Source organism: Ctenocephalides felis, unplaced genomic scaffold (genome assembly GCF_003426905.1).
Source record: "Ctenocephalides felis isolate EL2017-DRISC unplaced genomic scaffold, ASM342690v1 CF-g0.4_SCAFFOLD_01886, whole genome shotgun sequence".
Lineage (NCBI taxonomy): Eukaryota > Metazoa > Arthropoda > Insecta > Siphonaptera > Pulicidae > Ctenocephalides > Ctenocephalides felis.
The window spans coordinates 131,586,160-131,606,703 of record NW_020538040.1 but is presented as its reverse complement, the minus strand read 5'-3'; the positions used below and the strand labels follow the sequence as shown (position 1 = coordinate 131,606,703).

General features: G+C 28.5%; 2 protein-coding genes across 2 annotated transcripts; both read right to left on the bottom strand.

The window, feature by feature from the left end:
• Positions 1 to 912: 912 nt before the first annotated feature.
• Positions 913 to 9,877, bottom strand: LOC113377183 (syndetin). Its single transcript, XM_026617406.1, has 14 exons — positions 9,798 to 9,877; positions 9,536 to 9,736; positions 8,842 to 9,156; positions 8,511 to 8,699; positions 4,054 to 4,260; positions 3,714 to 3,988; positions 3,383 to 3,572; positions 3,028 to 3,273; positions 2,688 to 2,951; positions 2,264 to 2,584; positions 2,036 to 2,194; positions 1,816 to 1,937; positions 1,296 to 1,485; positions 913 to 1,190 (listed from the first exon to the last, which is right to left on the bottom strand). The coding sequence occupies exons 1-14, from the start codon at positions 9,843 to 9,845 to the stop codon at positions 1,071 to 1,073; spliced, it is 2,847 nt and encodes a 948-aa protein (XP_026473191.1). The 5' UTR covers positions 9,846 to 9,877; the 3' UTR covers positions 913 to 1,070.
• A 3,069-nt stretch (positions 9,878 to 12,946) lies between these two features.
• LOC113378501 (DNA mismatch repair protein Mlh3-like) lies at positions 12,947 to 20,519 on the bottom strand. The gene is made up of 9 exons (XM_026619041.1): positions 20,506 to 20,519; positions 20,257 to 20,448; positions 18,916 to 19,028; positions 18,620 to 18,775; positions 18,421 to 18,559; positions 16,355 to 16,566; positions 14,886 to 15,005; positions 14,632 to 14,790; positions 12,947 to 13,070 (listed from the first exon to the last, which is right to left on the bottom strand). The coding sequence occupies exons 1-9, from the start codon at positions 20,510 to 20,512 to the stop codon at positions 13,014 to 13,016; spliced, it is 1,155 nt and encodes a 384-aa protein (XP_026474826.1). The 5' UTR covers positions 20,513 to 20,519; the 3' UTR covers positions 12,947 to 13,013.
• Between the last annotated feature and the right edge of the window lie 25 nt (positions 20,520 to 20,544).

Genomic DNA, 20,544 nt, shown 5'->3' with positions numbered 1-20,544 from the left:
GTGCGAAGTCCCATTTGCCCTTTCTCTTTCCATTGAACGCAGGCCAAGACAAAATTGACGCAGGTCAAAATTGTAGGGCAAAGCGGAGGTTTTAGTCGGTATTATACCAAGGCGGTATTAAAATAGGTATAAACAATCCATTGTTCTTTAAAATATACGCTCATATGAAAAGTACATATAAGAAATATGTGAATGAGCATCTACACCAGGATGCATACCATGAACCTTTTTGTCCATGTCAAATATCTTTAATGTCACAATTGTGACATTAAATCATCATTTAAATGATAATGTTTCAAAATTAATTAAACTTTGATGTATACTATATACCCTTTTTGTCATGAAAAGGATTCATAGATTATGCTTCTGCTTTCAGTTAGAATATTCAGTGCAAACTCTTTCAGAGAACTTTATTTAAATTTAGTTGAAAAATTGTCATTCAGATGAAAAAGTTTGAGTTTAAGGCGTTTAAATTTTTGTATATTTTTGTTGGTTTTTTGTTTTACTAATGATTTCATGAATTAAATGGGAAAAAATCGAAATTGTCAGAAAATATCAATTCATTGCTTATACCAAATCTCATCTATTTATAATTTAAATTTTAGACATAATATTAATTATTAAATGTGTGTGCTTTGCTTATTCAATGCTATAGTGTATTTAGAAATCTATAGATTACAACACCAATGAATAATATATATTTTCCTTCAATAACATTTTTAAATACATAATACTATCTGTAAAGAAACAATTCAGATGAATTTTATACTTATAATATAGTAAGCAGTAAAATATTTTAAAATAAATTTTATTTTAATCTGTTATAATAATAAATACATATATTATTTATATAAAACGTTTTTCTTAAATAATTTATATGAAATAAACAAAATCAGTTTCTTTATAGTGGCTGCATAATGCTAAAATTTATAGCATCACATTAATACTTGGTCAATACAACATTTTATGTACATACTACATTATTTATGAAATATATTCGATTGCAACTGAGATTCTAATATTATACGTATTGATTCAACAATGAATATCACTAACTAAATGATACTATTTCAAACCTTTTGTTTTCTTCTTTCCAGATCTTCTATAATACTTAATAGTTTCAATTTAGCTTTTTTATTATTGGAATGTATACAAGTGACCAGACCTAGAAGATGTTTTGCAGAATATTCCTGTTGGATAAAGTATATTTTAATTTTAAGAAATATTAACAATAGCAAAAATAAAAACCTAGCAACACTATGAATAAAAAAAGAAAATCTCGTAGTTTATTTTACCTTATGTTCAGTAATAAATTCTTCCAGGCTTGTTTCTGATAAATAGTACGCTTTGACATATGTCTCGACATAATCTTTATGAGGAAGTGATTTAATACCTGATAACTTTACTAATTTTGACCAGAACTGAGTAAAATCTAATTGCATTAGAGCCCTCCCTCCAGTGGAGCACCTTTTAACATTGGAATACCTATTAAAACAATATTCATCATTAAAGTGACTGAGATGTGAAAGTGTATATTATGTTAATATATATATATATATATATATATATATATATATATATATAACTGTAAACTGTCAAAAAAAGTGAAATAATATTATAAATATCAATCTAATTACAACTATATAATGGTTTGAATTTCTGATTCAATAAATATATAGAACTCCTGTATTAGTTATATTTATTAATAAACACATATATATGTTTATTATATATATATATATATATATATATATATATATATATATATGTTCATTATTATAAAATAAAAAAATCATATAAATACTGCATACATACCCTTCAACAAGTGTGTGTGTAATTACATGTGCAATATTTTCCCACAAGGTTTTTATAACTTCGACTGGTATAACAAAATTGATTGGAAGATTTTCTAATCTCATAAGAAAAATTTGGATGTCCTTAAACAAAATATGATAATAAAAAAAACATTGCTCAACAGTACCATAAATAATTATGACTTAATTTCTATTGAGTTCATTCATTTTATTAAACTCACCCTTAGTAAAGAATCTACATAACTGCTATGCTGTATCATAACATCAGTAACTTCCCAATTAACTTTAGATATAGATATTAAAGCTTGCGGTAAGTCAAAAATTTGTGCAACAACACACATATAAACAGGTTTTCTCAGATCTACTGCTACATTTATACTCTAAAATATTCAAAATAAAATTATAAAACACCACATACATCTTCCACCAGATTTCTTTCAACTGCTCACCTCCGCATAAAATTGATTGAGGAGATAATGATTTTCCTTAGGAACCAAGGATTCTAAATATGGCTGTAACATTTTGAATTGCTTTCCAAGAAAAACCAAGCTTTCTACTGCAATAACTCTTTTTGCAAGTCCATATAAATTTTCAGGTTCACTCAAATCTACATGTGATAAAATTTCAGGTTTATTCACTTTATCACGAGGTACTTCTTGAAAATTAGAATTTTCTTGGGAATTGTTTGAAGTTTCATTGATGAGGCTACTTTGTATTCGTTTCAAAGTGTTGTTTAGAACAGTGGTGTACGAAGAAGTATTTGAAACACTCTGTAATAATGGTTACAGATTAATATTTGACCAATAAGAAAATTGATTTAGGGTTCTGTCTTAATAATATTATAGAATCTTAAAAGTATTTCATTATTCTTACTGAATCAGTAGCAAAAAATGTATGAACTGCAAATAAATAGTAATCATACAGTCGACACATGGAAATTATTATATCAAAAGCAATTGATCTTAAAAGACGAGACATTTGCAAATAACGGCTACAATGGCGTAATACTATAAGAGTTGTATTAGTTAGTAATGCTGATGAATTATGCAAATCCATATTATCATTAGACTTTTCCTCATCACTAAATGCAGTTTCTTGTTCCTCACTGTCTTCAGATAGGTAAGCTGAAGCTTCATCCTGTGTAAAAGACATAGTATAATCATCAAAAGAAAAGTAAAACATATCATAAATGTATATTTAAAAAAAACTTTACAGGTATGGCATAAAAATCCTCTTCACTAATTGTATCATCTAACTTGTAATCAAATGGTGTTCCTCTCATGCTAAATCTCATAAAAAAGTGACCACTTGCAAAGCTTCCATCTTGAGAGTGATTTGAAGAACAACTGTCACTCACTGATGAAACATCTCCCAATTGTGTTATTTCTATTTCATTTCTATTACTACCATTTTCTTGATGTCTGAAATGCTTCATTATATGCGGCATGGATTTGAATTCCTAAAAATTGAGAATATTGTTTATTTCCTATACAACAGTACTCTTATGCCAGCTTTCAAGCATAACACTAATAATAATAAAAAGTGAGATTTTTATTGCTATGAAATACCTGTAATTGCAATATATTAAAACTTTGTTTCACAGGACATAATTCCCAACTCTCATTCTCCAGAAATATTCGAAGTTCTTCCAACCGATTTGCATGATAAGTTTTAAAATAACTTATGCTATGTCTTCTGATCAAATCATATAGTTCTTCAGATTTGCTTCCACAAAATTCTTCGCCTATTTCTATTAAACTATTATTAAGTAAAATCAGAATAAATTCAAAATCAATATAAATTAAATGTGCCAAGAGCCAGCAGTTGATCAACCTCATGTTGCCAGAAATAATATAAGCTTGACTGACTGCTGGTCGACAATTAGATAAACTATCTCACCGATGTACAATATTCAAAACCTGCAGAAACTGCTCAATTTTGTAGGAAACCAGATCCGCACTACTGAGAAATATTGCAATTTTGTTTTGTACATCATGCCATATTTTTGACTGACCACTATTTAGCTTTGTGTGGATATAGTTTGTATTAATGTCACTTGAAGTATTTTGACTATTTAGATGCCAAGACATTACTTTATGATAGCTAGCTAAAATGGTCCAAAGTGATCTACACACATCAACAAGGCACTGTATAAAATCTTCAGAAGAAACACACTAAAATTTCAACTTTCATGTTATGCGTTCAGATATAATTTTCTCTATGACTGACCATAACATACCTGGCAAAGTTGTTTGTACTGTCTTTTTTGGTCCTGCTTTGAAACTTCTGGTCTTTCTGCATAGCCATAAACAACACTGAAAGCTGTACTGTGAATAGCTGATGTAAAATGCATATGCAATTGATCAACTGCTATTTGCGTTTTACCTAGTACTAAATAAGCTGCCTGAATTTTAGTATAAGCATTAGAATCGAACATATAACAAATCTGAAATATAAAATTCAAATGCATTACAAGTTAAATCAGTAAATTATACAAAAGATTTAATTAAATCTAACTTTCTGATTTGATTCTATTTGGAATGCAATGCAAATATGCGATTCTCAACCAGATTCTCAATAAGAATACCATTTATTTCTGAACAGATTTAATATCAACAACAAATACAAGCTACAAATATAATTATTTACCGCGAAATATTCCCGAAAGCCGCAACAATTTTTATTATGCGTCATAATTAAATTAATATCATCGATTTCTAACTGGTTAAGCAAGAAAAAATATTATATATTATTATAAAGCTGTAAAAATATAAGTTAGAAAAACACAAGAAAAAAAGTTATGTACAAAACAATATATTAATTCATATATAAGTATTCAAAGAAAAAGAATATACATAGAAATATTAAACATTTGTTTAATATGATAATCCTCAAAACATTTTTTAACACATAAAATACTCTAACAAGATTCGCACATATAGAAAGATTCTTTCCATTTGCTGTGACTTTGACATACTTTGCATCCTTACATCGTTTCTGTGGAAACTTATTCTTCCCCAAATTATGTATTCTTACTATCCAACGAGTTTCCGTATCTCCTGAATGTCTTGTTTTTGGATATCCCGAAAGTCTAGTTTTTGGATCAACATTTACTATATTTTTAATCCAATTTCCAACAAAAAAGAGGTCAATTTTATTTTCTTGTTCAATTCAATATCTTGTATATTACAAATGAATTAAACAATGCGCAATTCAACACAAACATATAAGCTTTTTTTGTATTAATCTGGCAAATCAACACCATCCATATCATATTCAATATATGACAGTTTCTGGCTTTTAAATTACTCCACCAGTTTTTCTATTTGATTTATTTCCATAAGCAGAGCCTGATGTATTGTCGAGATCATTCTGACATACCTCACCACTTTTTAACTTTATTCTTTTATATTGTTAGGTAACCCACAATTCCATACGATTTTTATTATGAATCACGTTTGAATCAATATCATTAGGTTCTAACTGGTTGAACAAGAAAATAATATTTATTGAAGTAAAACTTCATTAGGCGCGACTAGGGTTACACCCTAGTATCCGTACAAATGCTACGGAAATTGCGTTACGCCCGAACTGTACGTCATTCGCTCTCGATGAAATCATTTCAATATGCGTCGATTGTGATTAGTCGTCGTGTATGTGAATAGAATTCTGTCGTTGTATGCGCACCGGCATCAACATTGTATGCGTACCGATATCAACAAGAAAATGGACATAGATATATAAACATTTTAAAGTTACATCGTAGTACAAATCTTGATTTAATAAAAAAATGCCTGTACCAGCAGAAGAATATTTTACCCTGTTTTTTGAAAATAATAAAACAAATTAAATATTTGTGCCGTGTACTAAACGTAAGTTTATTGATGAGAAATTATTTCTATATTATCTGTAGTTTCTATAAATCTTTAAAGTTATTAAATTGGAAAATATTTTTAAGCAAGACAGATATTACAGCTGTTCAAAGAATGAGATTATATCGCCAGTGAAAAGTAAAAAAAAATACAAGCAGTCAATGAGTATATGCTAGTTTTAATTACACAAAGTTCTTACAACACAATTACATGATGAGTGAAGTTGCGAAAACAATATCTGCTTAGGCGATGTTCAACATAATCCACTGTGTGAACAAGTATTATAAAATTTATTATACAGCAATTACTTTATTTCTCTAATGAAGGTTCATTTCTAAATGCTAATTACATTGACAAACCGATCATGCCATATTTGAAGTATGACTTTAATTACATTATTGCTTTTAAATATACATATTTTTAATGCTATTATAAATATATAATTCATAATTATATAAATGTGTATAATGGTTGACACTAATAAATGTGTGCATCCGGAGTGTTACCATATTACTAATAAATATTATTCAAAATTGTTATATCAAGTATTAATTTTTGCTTAAATGCCATCAGTAACAAATAAGTTTTACTTAAATCGCGTGTGAACCTTACGCGGACTCTTTTTAATATAAAGCTGTAAAAATGTAATATCTAAAATCATAAGAAAAAAGTAATAAATGAATAATAAGTTTATTTATTATATAACTATTATTACAAAAGATAATATACATTGAAAACTAATAATTTTTTTTAATGTGATAATTTTCAAAACATTTTCCAATAAATACAGGAATCTCACAATATTCGCACATATAGCAGGTTTCTTTTCTTTTGCCGTGTATTTGGCATACTTTACACCGTTTCTGTGGAAATTTTTTCTTCCATGAATTGACAATTCAAACTTGCCTGTGTACTTTCATATCTCCTGAAAGTCTAGTTTTTGGATCTTCCCGACAAACTCTTTTTGGCGGAGCTTCAGAAATTTTTGATTCCAGGGAAACATTTTCTTTATTATTAATCCAATCTTCAGCAACTTGCAACAAAAAAGGGCTAAATTTTATTTTTTTTATTCGGATTCAATTTTTTGTAAATTACAAATGAATTGAACAATGCACAATTTAACATGAACATAAAAGCTTTTTTTGTCCATTTGACACTTTTTCTTATAATTGAATTGTAGGAAAGATATTAGTCTGCCAAGTCAACACCATTCATATATTTATTATAATATATGATCGTTTGAAGTTTTTTAATTGTTTCTCCCGTTTTTCTATCAATTTTATTTGTTTCCATAATTCGATCCTGATGTATCGTCATGATCATTCTGACATACCTTTTATCCTTCCATACATAAATTAATATTTCGCTATTTGTGTAAAAAACATGTTCTCCTCTTTTTAACTTGTTTTTTTTTATATCATTAGGTAAATCACGATTCTCCCTTATAGTACCACATACCCTAATTTTGTTCTCTAGTAAATTTGCCGTCAGTTCCACACTGTTATATTAATTGTCCATGTAAACTTGGTGCCATTTATTTACATAGTTCTCTAAAAGATCTTCTACAAGGTTTTGTAATTTCTGCCCACTTCTTGTGATATAGGCACTTTCAGATTCGCACTACATCCTGACAAGCATCCCGTACTTCGATTTCATGCCTGGGTAGTACACCTGGAAACTCTTCTATGGGGTATCATTGACGGCCTCTATGGGGTACCATTGCCTCATACAATGTAAAATTTTGTTTTGGTTTATAAATTGTATTAAATTTATTTAATAAATATTCTATTATAGGTTTGATTTTGACTAGCCTATGTGTATTTTCTAATATTCTATCATTATTACAGAAATGTAACGATTGTAATATTTGCCTGAATCTATTTCGAGACATAACTTTTCCAAAAATTGGTGTCTTGATAAGTAAACCCATAGACCAATAATCGTTTAAATTGCTTTTATTCACCTATCCCATTAAAATATTTAAAGCAAGAAATTTTGCCTATTGTGGTATCTTCCCATTGTTTTATCGTCTTTGCAAATTTATATTTATTGACATTTTGAAAGTTATATCTGTTCGTTTCCTTTACAAGTAATTCAAAAAAATCACCTCCACTAAACAAATCTACTGTATTTTCTATAATTTTCGAATCCTTTGGAAAAACTTTAATACCATCATTACCTAAAAATTCATTTATGTCCATATCAATATCACTTTTGGACCATGATGTAAATGTAACATTGTTAAATTCGTTATCGGAATCGCTCTCCTTCGAATCACTTTCAATAGGTAAAACTTTTTCACTAATAATAATGTATGACTCATCACTTTCACTTATATTATTTTCATCTTCAGATAATATATCGGCATATACTATTATTATTAGCAAATATTATTATATTCAACACCCTGTTGTTTCATTATAAATCATGTTAAATAGTCAATATTTCAATATATATAATTAATTAAAAGCTTAAATCAACTCAATGATGACCACACAAGCACTGTTACTCAGTAAAAGAATGTACTGCTACGTCACCGGCTACAGCAATTGGAATAAGAGTGACGTATTACTACATCGGCAGATATTGGATAGCGGACAAATAATGACATAGCACTACATCAGCGGCCAGTAAGGAGTTAAAATAACTCGACTCTATGATGACAACACAAACACAGTTACTCAGTTAAAGAATGTACTACTACGTCAGCAGCTACAGCAATTCAAATACAAATGACATATTACTATGTCAACGGCTATTGGTTAGCAGACAAAAAGTGATATAGTACTATGTCAGCAACCAGTAAAGTGTTAATATCAATTACCTTCCCAAGAGCAACATCCAACTGTTCTTCAGCCATAACTAATGAATCTTGAAACTTGCTGGCTAAAGCTGCAACAGAAGTAAATTGTTGATAGTGTGATGCTTCCTCCTGGCATTCAAGTAAAAGAGAAATTGCCTCTGGATAATTCCCATTGGCCAACATTTCAGGAATCCTTGCCTCAGTGCTTTGCTATTAGATTAATTCAATTGTGAGTAAAAATTGAAAAAACTTAAGAAGAAAATGTTTTTAATATACTCATTTTTATGTTTTATAATTTATATCTCATTCATGCAATAAGCAAACCATTTGACTTTTATAAAAATATATTTACCAAATTTCGAATAGTGTTTAAAGACAGCAGTAATTCTTGGACTAGTTGTCTCTTCCTATAATTAGCTAATATTCCTAGACTAGCAGTTGTGAATTGGACTTTAGCAAGAGACAAGCTGTTACGACCTTTCTGACAAATATCTATCGTTTCTTCCAGTTCCCTTTGAATTTGAAGTACTTTACCAAATTCAGTATTGCAATCAGTTTGCTTTTGCAATATCAATTGCAATACTTTATTTGACACTACTTGATGTTGTAGTTTGAGTTTAGAGAAATCTTGCATTATTCTGGCACATTCTAGGTGTTCAGGTAAATTCTAAAATAAATATTTATGATAAAAGTAAAATCAAGTAATACAATGCTTAAATATAAGATGTATTAGAGATAAATGCAATAAAATAGCATTAAACAAAAAGACATTAAATGCAAAAGAACTAACATGAGTATTACTGTAATGTATCACAATCAATATAGACATTTTAATATAAATTATCATAACTATCAAATGTCAATACTAAAACTGCATGAACCAGAATCACAATTCTTTTTTTGCACTAAATTATGAATTTATTGGCAACGACAGATTCAACTTTAAATGCCACAATAAAACTATTAACCTACAAAACATGGAAATGTTTCAAACATCAGTATTGTTAAAGTTGTACAAATGTTTATAAATAGCTTGTAATATTTACATCCAATTCATATCTCCTGGCATCAAACTCTTCATCATTTTGGAAATAAACATCCTTAATACTATCCAATACAGCTTGATCATCAGGTTGATCTTCTGCAGCAATAGATTTACTATTAACACTAACAATCTGAGATTCTGTATTGTTTTCAAAAGCATATGAATCAGAAAATCCCATTGAAGGAATTTTGGCATTTACACCCTGAAGAAAAAAATAATTTTGACCAGGAAAAAAAAATTAGGTTCAGTACAAATTTGTATACCTGTTTATGAATAAAACCTAATACTTTATGTTTGAAATCATCCATCATTCTTGAGTATAAAACATATTTTAATTATTTTTAAAAATACATATTAAATGTCATATTATGTTGTTTGTCAAAGCATTGTCAACTTTCATTTTCAGACACCACACCAGTCGTACCACTGTTTGAAAATGAAACGAATTAGAATTAACGGGGTTGCGCAATCACACAATCCGTTTTTGCCCGACATCAAATTTATCCACATCAGGCTACCCTATGACAGTATTCGATAATTCGATATGCTATTCGATATTTATAAAATACATATGCATACATACATTATACTGTTCTTTTATCTATCTTCTATTAAAGCAAATTGCTGGAACTTCCATTAGCAAAAAATATATTTTTTTTAAAAAAATTAACATTTTTGAAAACATTTTACTTTAAAAAAAAATAGATTTTTGAGAAACTTTAAATTTTTGACAAAAAATTACTTTTTTTAGAAAAAAAGATTCTTCTTTAATTTGAAATATTTTGAAATTCTGAACTTTTTTTCAAAGCAATTGTACTGCTTTAATTGTAGAGAGACAAAATATCGAAGCGCCGCCGTCGCCGTAACTGATAAACGGAACAGTGGCGTCGGAAGCAATTTTTAATGGGTGAGCTCGTTTTCTTAAGGCATTTTTTTAGACATTTTAGACAATATAACATTTTGAGATTGATGGCTGGACTCAGCCCACCAGCACACACGGTTCCGGCGCCACTGGAATGTAAACAAAATTCATACTTATTGTTAAAATCTCTATAAAGTTTTCGATAATTTAATGTGCACATGTCTAATCATCATTTTTGACCGCCAAATGGCATTTTTCTTTGCTTTTTTCACTAGATCTCCGAAACCGTTAGACCTGCCCTCACGCAAATTTAATCAGTTCTTCATCTTGTCAATATAAGTAAAATGTTTTTTGAATTATTAAAATTGGACGCTTCGTTCTCTTCAAAACTGAGTTACCGTTTGTGGCACTTTTTGCCCCCTATCTTCGAAAGAGCTAGACCTGCCTATGCCAAAAACTAATCAACACGTCTCCTTATCAACAGCAATCTAATGCTTTTTGAATAATTGAAATCGGTTGAACTGTGTTTCCGAAATCGTCGACAAAAATTTGTATCCGCACGCACACACACAAACCATAGACCTTATATAATACATATGTATATAAGGTCTATGACACAAACACATACATCCATTTTTTCTAAGGTATGCCAAAATGTTCAGAAACCTCTGAAACGTAAGTATATATAATAATTTTCATTTTCGAATTTTTTGCGATTACTATAACTTACCTACGAGAAGTTAATAATACATAAATATATTATAAAGTTTATAATAAAAACCGACTAGAAATAATATCATCACAAATATTATATTATCATTTTACTCAATTAAAATTATTACTCAATGTCTGTTGACAGTTGCAGCAGGGATACTAATTGAAAAAAATGCATTTAATTAAAAAATTTATTCAATTTAATTTCATTAAATTTAAGAACATGTATATTCTTATATATAAAATTCTTCTGTACGGGTACCCGTACATCATACAGGTATCAAATCATACACGTGTATGATTTAATACTTCTCCTAAACGGTTATTCGGATTTTGATCATTCTTTTTAGAGTTTGTCAAAAAAAATTTTTAAGAATTAATGAGCGATAAAACTATGGTAATATTGTATTAATAAATGGCAAAAATTACAAAAAAAACACTTATTATTGTTTGACATTGAAAACATTTGAACTGTCATCTGCGTCTAGAAATGTCGATTCACTTGAAATTTGAATTTAGCTGAAATTATGAGCCTAGATAGAATATAATATACAAGAAAAATGTAATGTCGACATCATTAATGCCAAAAAGCAGCTGAACAGAAATTAAAATAATATAAGATACAGTAATCGTTTGGCAGATTAAATTATATAATTCAGTTTAATAAATAAAGCAATAAGTCCAAAATTGCAAACACATTTCTTTTTTTAAACTTATGCGTGTCACATTTTGGTTTACTTTACTAAATTATTTAACAATACAAAAAAATATTTCTACTTATTGAAAAAATGTTTGTTTTGTTTCAGGTGTCAAAAATTCATTTCTTTGGCATTGGATATGAAATATTAGGAAGTTGATCTTAGATTAAAGAGTACTCATATGAATTAGATTTTACAAATTAATTCACCTAAGACTTGAACATAAATAATAATGTTTATTAAATTATTAGTAAGAAAAATGAAAATTAGAAATTATAATCTAGTATATCATCATATAGTCATATAGTCATCTAGTACATATATATAATTCTTGTTAAAACAAATTTGTTTTTTATATTAAATAAAATGATTCAACTTCTAACAATACATTTTACAAACTTATTTGTACTTTATTTGGAAACCCAACTAAATCTAACTTGCTTTTATATACTAAATTTTAACTCTAATCTAAAGCCTGGCCTGGTGCACACAACGCCAGTATTTCTTGTAACATATTTTCTGTCAAGTCTTTATCGTATTGTAACGCAAAATGAGCGTAAAGTAACGTAAAACTTGACCCTAGCATTTTATTATTTTTTATTATTATTATTTAATTTAAATATTATATATTCGAGATAACATCATGACATGGATCTATCCTAATTCATATAGGTTTTATGGTTACATTCCACTAAAATAGTTATCCGGCGTCGGATGCACTGGGCTTAGATCCTAATTTTTTGTTCGAACTACAAGAACCAATTTTCGAACTACAGTAAAACTGAAAATTAAGATGTTCAATATCATGTGTCGATTTTCGATTGAATTTTATCTGACACTAAAAATCTTGATTGTAATTATTACATTAATTTTATAATAAATGAATCAAAATTAGTACATGATTTTTTACCATACATCTACTTTCGCTTTTATGTATATAGTTCATCTTTAACTACATACATAAAAATAATTTTAATTAATTAATTATATATATTAATATATTGAAATAATTTTAATTAATTAAAAATTAATAAATAATTTTAATTAATTAACTGTATAAATTAATTATCAATTGTATCAAAAATATTTATACATAACTATTATTGTAATTATGTAACATTATCTTCTTATTGCAGATCATGTATTTATGCATTGATTAAAAAATCATTTTAAAAATTCATGAAGGCCTAATACTGGAAAATATTTTATTCCTGCAGTTTCATTTCTAGTTGCTTTAATCTCTGCAATTTTGGTTTTGAAATCTAATGAAATAGAAACAAGGTAAATCTATGTAAAAAAACGCATATATATATATATATATATATATATATATATATATAATTGAAATTGTATCCAAGCATACATACATGCACACACACATTCATTTTTTCTAGGGTAACCGCTTCAGAAGCCGCTGAAACATAAAGATACGCAAAATTTTCAATTTCTATTTTTGGACGATTACAATACGTTACCCCACGGGAAGTTAATAAAATAAGATATTGGACCAGTTTGCACTCTGGCCGTCCCATATTACCCTGCCTATGATGTAAAAAGTTACAATTTTTTGAAAAACAGAAAAAGAAACATATTTCTACAATCAAGAAGTAGCTGGGAGATGATTGTTCGTTTGATGTGTGTTATTTGTTTTGATATAAGCAGTTTGGTTTCCACAAAATAATGGCTCAAAGTATACAAAAGTATACAAAATTATTGTATATGATAGAGTCATCTATCCGATTATTAAGTAATCATCATTTATAATTCAACATTGTTGTTTATATTTAATTATAATTTTTCAAAAATATTTAAAAATATAAGTATATTTTAAAAATGTTAAATGACTGTTAAATTCATCATCGCTTATTGTTAGTTAATTAAGCTTAACTTAGTTTTTCTTTTTAATAATTACATATAGATGTCAGCATAAAAATCTGTATATCTTCACCGCCTTTAATACTATAGTTCCTGTATACATACACTAGTTACATATAAATAAATATACTTCGTGTAATTATACATATTTCATTATTAGCTTAAAAATCAAATTAGTGGCGTATGGCTTTGTGCCTTAAGGCGAATTGCTAGAACTTTTCGTACCTTTATGAAATATTCGAGTAATATTAAATGTTTTCAAATAGATTATTATAATTATTTGAAGTATTATATATAAGTAATGTTTAGAACTTTAGCTAGAATTAGAATTAAAAACCGAATAATTTTTCGGCATTCAAAAAAAAAAATGCGAATTAAAAAAAAATCTTTCCCTAAAAGCAATCGTTTCGTTAACACAAGCAGAAAGTTTTTTAAACCATTCAAATCGTAAGCTTAGTTCTCTCAAAAACTGACATTTTTGTACATTTAGCTCTGTATCTCCGAAACCTGCCTTTGCCAAAATCTAATCATCACTTTTCCCCATCATTACGAATCGAATGTTTTTGGATCATTCAAATCAGTTGATCCGTTCTCTTAAAAACTGTAATTTTTAGCACTTTTTGCACCATATCTCCGAAGCCGCTGGACCTGCCTTTGCCAAAAACTAATCAGCACATCTCCCTATCAATAGGAATCGATTGCTTTTTGAATTTTTCAAATTGGTTCATTCACACGCCCGAAATCGTCGACAAAAAATTGTCTCCACACATACACGCACCCACATCACTTTTTTCTGAGGTATGTTCAGAAACCTCTGGAACGTGAAGATATGCAAGAAAAATCATTTTCAATTTTTGACCCATCACTATAACTTACCCTATGGGAAGTTAATAAGTATACATATAAGAAAGAAAGCATTATTAAATGTAAAAATATAATTCCTCATACCAAATTCAAAGGACATCTGTCAACGCAAGCGAGCGTTGCCATATTAGATCTGCCGTGAGCACAAATAAAAGGTGATCGCCGTCCCGCCAGATCCGAAATTAATTCCATACATTTCTCCATAGAAATTGCCTCATTGAATTTTATAGCCCCTCTGCACGCCTGTTACATATTTGTTTTACATAAGATTACGATTTATAAATCGCAATAATTACAATTATTTATACAATTAATAATTAAATTAAAAATTAATTTACTTCTGTATTTATTATGTCAATTAAAGGTTTCGAAATTCCGCAATGAATTGCTCCAGTCTTGAAAATGGCGTGATATTGATCCCAAAGAACAGATTTCACTATAGAAATAAACGCGTTGGTCTGAAAATGAGTATTATTCAACATTTGTAAAAAACTGAACATATTAAGTATATAGACATGAGCCGATTCTGCCGTAAAATAGACCAATGTAATGGCAAGGCTATGTTACGTGGCAGTTTTCATACAAAGAGGCACTAAAAACTGTCAAAATGCTATATATATATATATGCTGTACAGTCTGGTGTTTTATGCATAAAATGTAACTTCACTCGTATGTTATTATTCCACATCACAAAGATGCGGTTATGATATGATTCCTTTTTTGACGTTTGTGTGTTTTCTAGGTTAGGTTTTCCATATAATACGCCTAACTGCACAACAACCACAAAGCATTTTGACAGTTTTTGTACCCAATTATATAAAAACTGCCACGTAACATAGTCTTGCCATAACATTGGTCTATTTTACGGCAGAATCGGCCCATAAATGTAATTTCCAATAATTTTATATGCTTTTAACTTCCTGAAGGAGAAGTTCATGTTTTCATCAAAAAATTCGAATCGCTAATTTTATGTTTTCTCGGCGATTCAAGCCATTCTGAATCGAATGAGACTAAGTTAAGAAAAAGTATATGTGTGTTTGTGTGTGTGTGTGTGTGAACAGATTTTTTTACCGTAAATCGACGTATTCTCAAAAACGGCTAGACCGATTTCTAAAATTTAAAAGCCGTTCGATGTATCCCGATGAGAACCATCGTTTGTCAAGTTTTTTGTTTGGCCGAACCGTTTTTTTGTAAATCGCAGAAAAGTGAAAAATTTTTCGTCCTCGTTTTAACCTGGAAATTGACCTGACCAAAAAAAAGTTTTTGGTAAAGATCAGCCGGGCCGTTTTCTTGTAATAAAGTGTTAACAAATTTTTTTTCGACAATTTTTATGTTTTTTTTAACGGTAGATACCATAGTATTATAGATCATACTAAAATAATTTTTAAATCCTCCAAAAACTTGACGATTTTTTTGAGATAAGTTGATTATTACACGTATTGAGAATTTCATGAAACTTTGATGCAAAACAATTCAGGATGACTTGAAACGTTTAAGAAACAGCATTGACATTTTTTGTAGAAACCATGGCATTTTTTGCATAAACTTCTCCTTCGCAAAGTTAAAAATAAGGTCAAGCATAAGCATAACATATTACAGTCTAAAATTGATTTATTCATTTTTAGATGATTTTTCTCATTTTTCACTAAATATTTTTTAATAATATTACTATTTAAATTCTAAACAGGACCGTCGAGGCTCGATAAATTATTTTCTCATCGTCATGATTGTTAATAAATCAATTTAACTACTGTCGGGATATAAAGACATTATCAGATTGATATATTTTTCATCATTAATTACTTACGGATTTATTGCGAATAGTCCTGTACAGGCACAAGGGCACACGATTGAATCCTGCAACTTTTTTATCGATATTTAAGTTCCAGTGAAATCCTAATTTTTTGAAATTCTCGGAAAAGTTTTCCAAAACCATGAGATGCTGCTCTATTAATTCTACTTCCAAACTTGTTCGTAATTCGCAGGACAATAATATTTTATTAGTTTTATCTGTGTAATCTAAAAAATATGTTTTATGTCACCGTTTGGAAACTCTGTAAGTGTATTGCGAAAGTTAAATTTTTAACAAATTTTTGGTAATCCCGAAATACCGGTATTATTGTATCAATACCAATATTGTATCAATACCATATTGGACAAAAATCGTTTGGGATCCCGGTATTCGGGATTACGGAATCCCGGTATTGTAAGCCCTAGTTGTGAATACTGTTTTTAGTTTATCAAACGTTAATACAATTTTTAGTATACGTTATTTAAATGTTGTATAAGATGTATTGTTAATTTTAAATTAGATTCTACAGATGTTTTTATATAACCTCTATAATGGCTTATATGTCGGTGAGGTAAAAAGGACCAACTAAATTTTTACCCTGAAAAAAATGTAATAAATGAAAAAATAGTAAATAAAAATGTTAATTTAGTTAAAAAAGCAAATTTACTACTAATTAGTAGTTGTTCCAACTGTGCTGATGAATATTTCTGACGAAATACAAAGTTATATACAGTGTTACATTTGTAAAAAAATGTGCATATGAAGTTTATATTTTGCGTTGGTTGAATATTGTAGCTATTATTTACGGAATCCTTTTAAAATTAAAAATAAGACATTGAATCTGTTTGCCACCTGACTGTCCCATTTTAGCCCGCTTATGGGCAAAAGGGGCAGATGACAAGTTTTAGAAAAATAGTAAGAAAATACTTTTGTATAATTAGCAATTTTTACTGATTATTTACATTGGTTGTTTGTTTGATATGTGTTATGTGTTCTGATGTAGTTTAAACAGTATAATTGCCTACAATAAAATTGGACCTTTGTGCATCACCGTACCCTATTTATATACATATACATCATGTACATCAATCGAGAAATTTAAAAGTAATAAGCGAAAAAAATGTAAATGCATTTACATTAATTTGCTAGTTTCAGTTGCGTTCAGTATACAGAATTGATGCAGAACATTATAATATTAAGGGGCACAACTAGTGTGAAATTTTCAAAAAGTCAAATTTTCAATTTTTCCATATTTCGATAGGTTATATCTTTAAAACATAACATACCAAAATTTTAAATCGATATCTTATATAGTTTTTGAGTTACAGCCAACCATTTTGAGTATGTATATATATAGTATATAGTATAACGATCATTTAATCTTTAAACGTGTTTTTCTCGAAACAGCATTTTCCGAATTTGCTGCAGCGATTTCTCAAAAACAAATGATCCGATCACTATCAAATTTTTTTTACATGTTCTATATATAGTTCTCCGTAAAATGAACTATCGATTTTTTGATCGGATCAAAAATCGAATTTTGGCAGTCCAAAAACGACCAAAATTTTGGGTAAAATTCGACTTTTTTTAAAAAAACGCCGTCATTTTGTCAATTTTTGATTTTTTTTCTTTATCGTAGTTCATTTTACAGACAATATTATCTAGTTTAACGAGATTTTTTTTTAAATTTCACCACGTAGAAGGCTGGAATTACTGCAGCAGTGAAGGGCATTTTTTTGTCGCGCCGTTGGAAATCGACGATAAATATATTCCTAAAATTATAATTTTTTTCTTCAAAGATTTTACTATGTATTCTTAAAACATGTATAAATATATTCCTAAAATTTTGAAATGATTGATAAAGTAGTTTTTTTAATATAAATTCCCAAAAATCACCTTTTTTAGGCGATTACACTAGTTGTGCAATACAGATTATTCAATTTTACACTTTGCAAGACATTCATATTTGACGAGCGAAATAAAAGTTACCAAGTATATAGATGATAAATGGATGTATATCGATAACACTACAAGCAGTACAGCGGGTCAATATGTGCGAATTTAATAATAATTATTTTTACCATCGATAAGTTTTTCCACTCTGATTCTCTCATGAACAGCGTGTTGATCAAACAGAGCTAAAACTTTGGTATCTGCTGCAACTGTGCTTTTGTTGTATAACAAACATACAATAAATTTATTATCGAGCTGTCCTAATACCTAAAAACAATATACACTTCATTTAATTAGTTATTAATAATTGTATTTACATTGACAAACCTGTATTTTTTCAAAAAGACTGCTGTTAAATGAAATCCGTTGCAACAGACGATATGATCGATGGGTCAACAATTCATAATTATTAGCTTTATGCACTTTTGTCTCGTACGTGTGCAGATTTTGTTTTGTTAGAATTTGTAAGTCTTTGAAACTCCTCTGAAACAAACAGATGATACATTATTACACCACGGAGAATACTTAATACATTATTAATACATATTTTCCAAATGTATCATTTATATTAATCGAAAGATTTATAAGCTTTAAAATATCGAATCAAAGTTAATTATACTTACATCAATGCCAAATTTAATACTAGAGTTGCAATTCATGGAAATATTATGTTGAATATTTTGTTCGCACATTTCCTCATTAATTTCTGCCATGTTATCGATTATAGGAGAAGTTCCTGTAAGAAATAAATAAGTTTCTGTAATACAAACAAACAACTTAAATTCAATTTAAATCTATAAGTCCATCTATCTGTCACACTGTTCAAATTTTAGTAAACAATGCCATTAATAGTAGACAACTGGTGTATGCTTTCAATTATTAAATATGTTACAAAATCTGAATAAATTTAAAAAGACTAGAATATTTTTGAGCATTATAATCCCATATGAAACTTGTATGTAAAATATAATGTTTAACTTCCCGTAGGGTTAGTCATAGTAATCGGCCAAAAATCGAAAATAAAATTCAGAGGTTTCTGAACATATTGGCATACCTTAGAAAAAATGGATGTGTGTGTATAGGTGTATGTAGTTTGTATGTATGTATGAATTATTCAAAAAGCATCCGATTGCTATTGATAAAGAGACGTGCTGATTAGTTTTTGGCAAAAGTCGGTTCAGCCATTTTGGAGATACGAAGAAAAAAGTGCAGAAAATCGAAATCGAGTTTTTGAGAGTACGGAGCATCTGATTTGAATGATTCAAAAACATTCAATTCGTAATGATGAGGAGAAGTGGTGATTATTTTTTGGCAAAGACAAGGCCAGTCATTTCAGAGATACAGAACTAAATGTGGAAAAATGGCAGTTTTTGAGAGATCGAACCACCCGACTTGAATGATTCAAAAAACCTTTTGCTTGTATTGACAAAACGATTATTTCTGGGGAAAGTATATCTTTTTAAAAATATATTTTTTTTAATATCATAAATAATTCGGATTTTAATTTTATTTCAGTTAAAATTCTAAAGTTCACTTATATACTTGAGATAAATTATTTTAACTTTGCAACTCAGTTTATATAATTCTTAGAAATATGAGATAAGGTCCTTCATTCCGCTTGATTAAACTTTGTTTATTCACTTTTCATGTAAACTTATCTAAACGTCATCGTCCAATTTAAAAGCTGTTATATTTTGTCTATAAAATACGAATAATGAAAGTTACAGTATTTATAATAACATATTTGAAAACATTTGATATTCTTCAAATATTTCAGTACGGAATGAGAAGTTCAAGCAATTTGCCTCAAGATACGATGCCACCCACCACTAGTTTTATAAATTAAATCTTCTATAAACATTGTCTAATAACAAAACTTTCTACAATATCTGAGTGTAGTTACAAAATCTAAATAATAAAGATCTAAATGATATGTGTCATAAAATAAAATTTAATAACTTTACCTTTTGGCAAAAAAGCGAAACGCCTATTGATAAGAAATAATTTTTTATCACTTTTTTCCTGCTGAAAGTCAATACTTTTTGAAACAGAACCCATAAAATAAGGAGAATTTATGGAATTAGTATATTTTACTACTTCTAGTCCAGAAGCTTCAAAATCTTCTGTTATAGGTAATTGGTTGAAAGGAGCAATGTCTGAAAATTTATTAAATATTATGAATTTTTATTTAACATTATTGAAAATATATTTACTCGTCATTTCCTGGCATTGCTGTTTGCTAAGCAATTCTG

Excerpts from the sequence above, each read along its gene's own strand:
- LOC113377183 (XM_026617406.1), bottom strand. The coding sequence starts at position 9,845 with ATGATGGATGATTTCAAACATAAAGTATTAGGTTTTATTCATAAACAG. Across the intron at positions 9,737-9,797 it reads TAGGTTTTATTCATAAACAG|GGTGTAAATGCCAAAATTCC; the intron begins GTATACAAATTT and ends TTTTTTCTTCAG. Across the intron at positions 3,274-3,382 it reads TTAATATATTGCAATTACAG|GAATTCAAATCCATGCCGCA; the intron begins GTATTTCATAGC and ends CTCAATTTTTAG.
- LOC113378501 (XM_026619041.1), bottom strand. Across the intron at positions 18,560-18,619 it reads GTCTTTTTGAAAAAATACAG|GTATTAGGACAGCTCGATAA; the intron begins GTTTGTCAATGT and ends TATTGTTTTTAG. Across the intron at positions 15,006-16,354 it reads GGACTATTCGCAATAAATCC|ACCAACGCGTTTATTTCTAT; the intron begins GTAAGTAATTAA and ends ACTCATTTTCAG.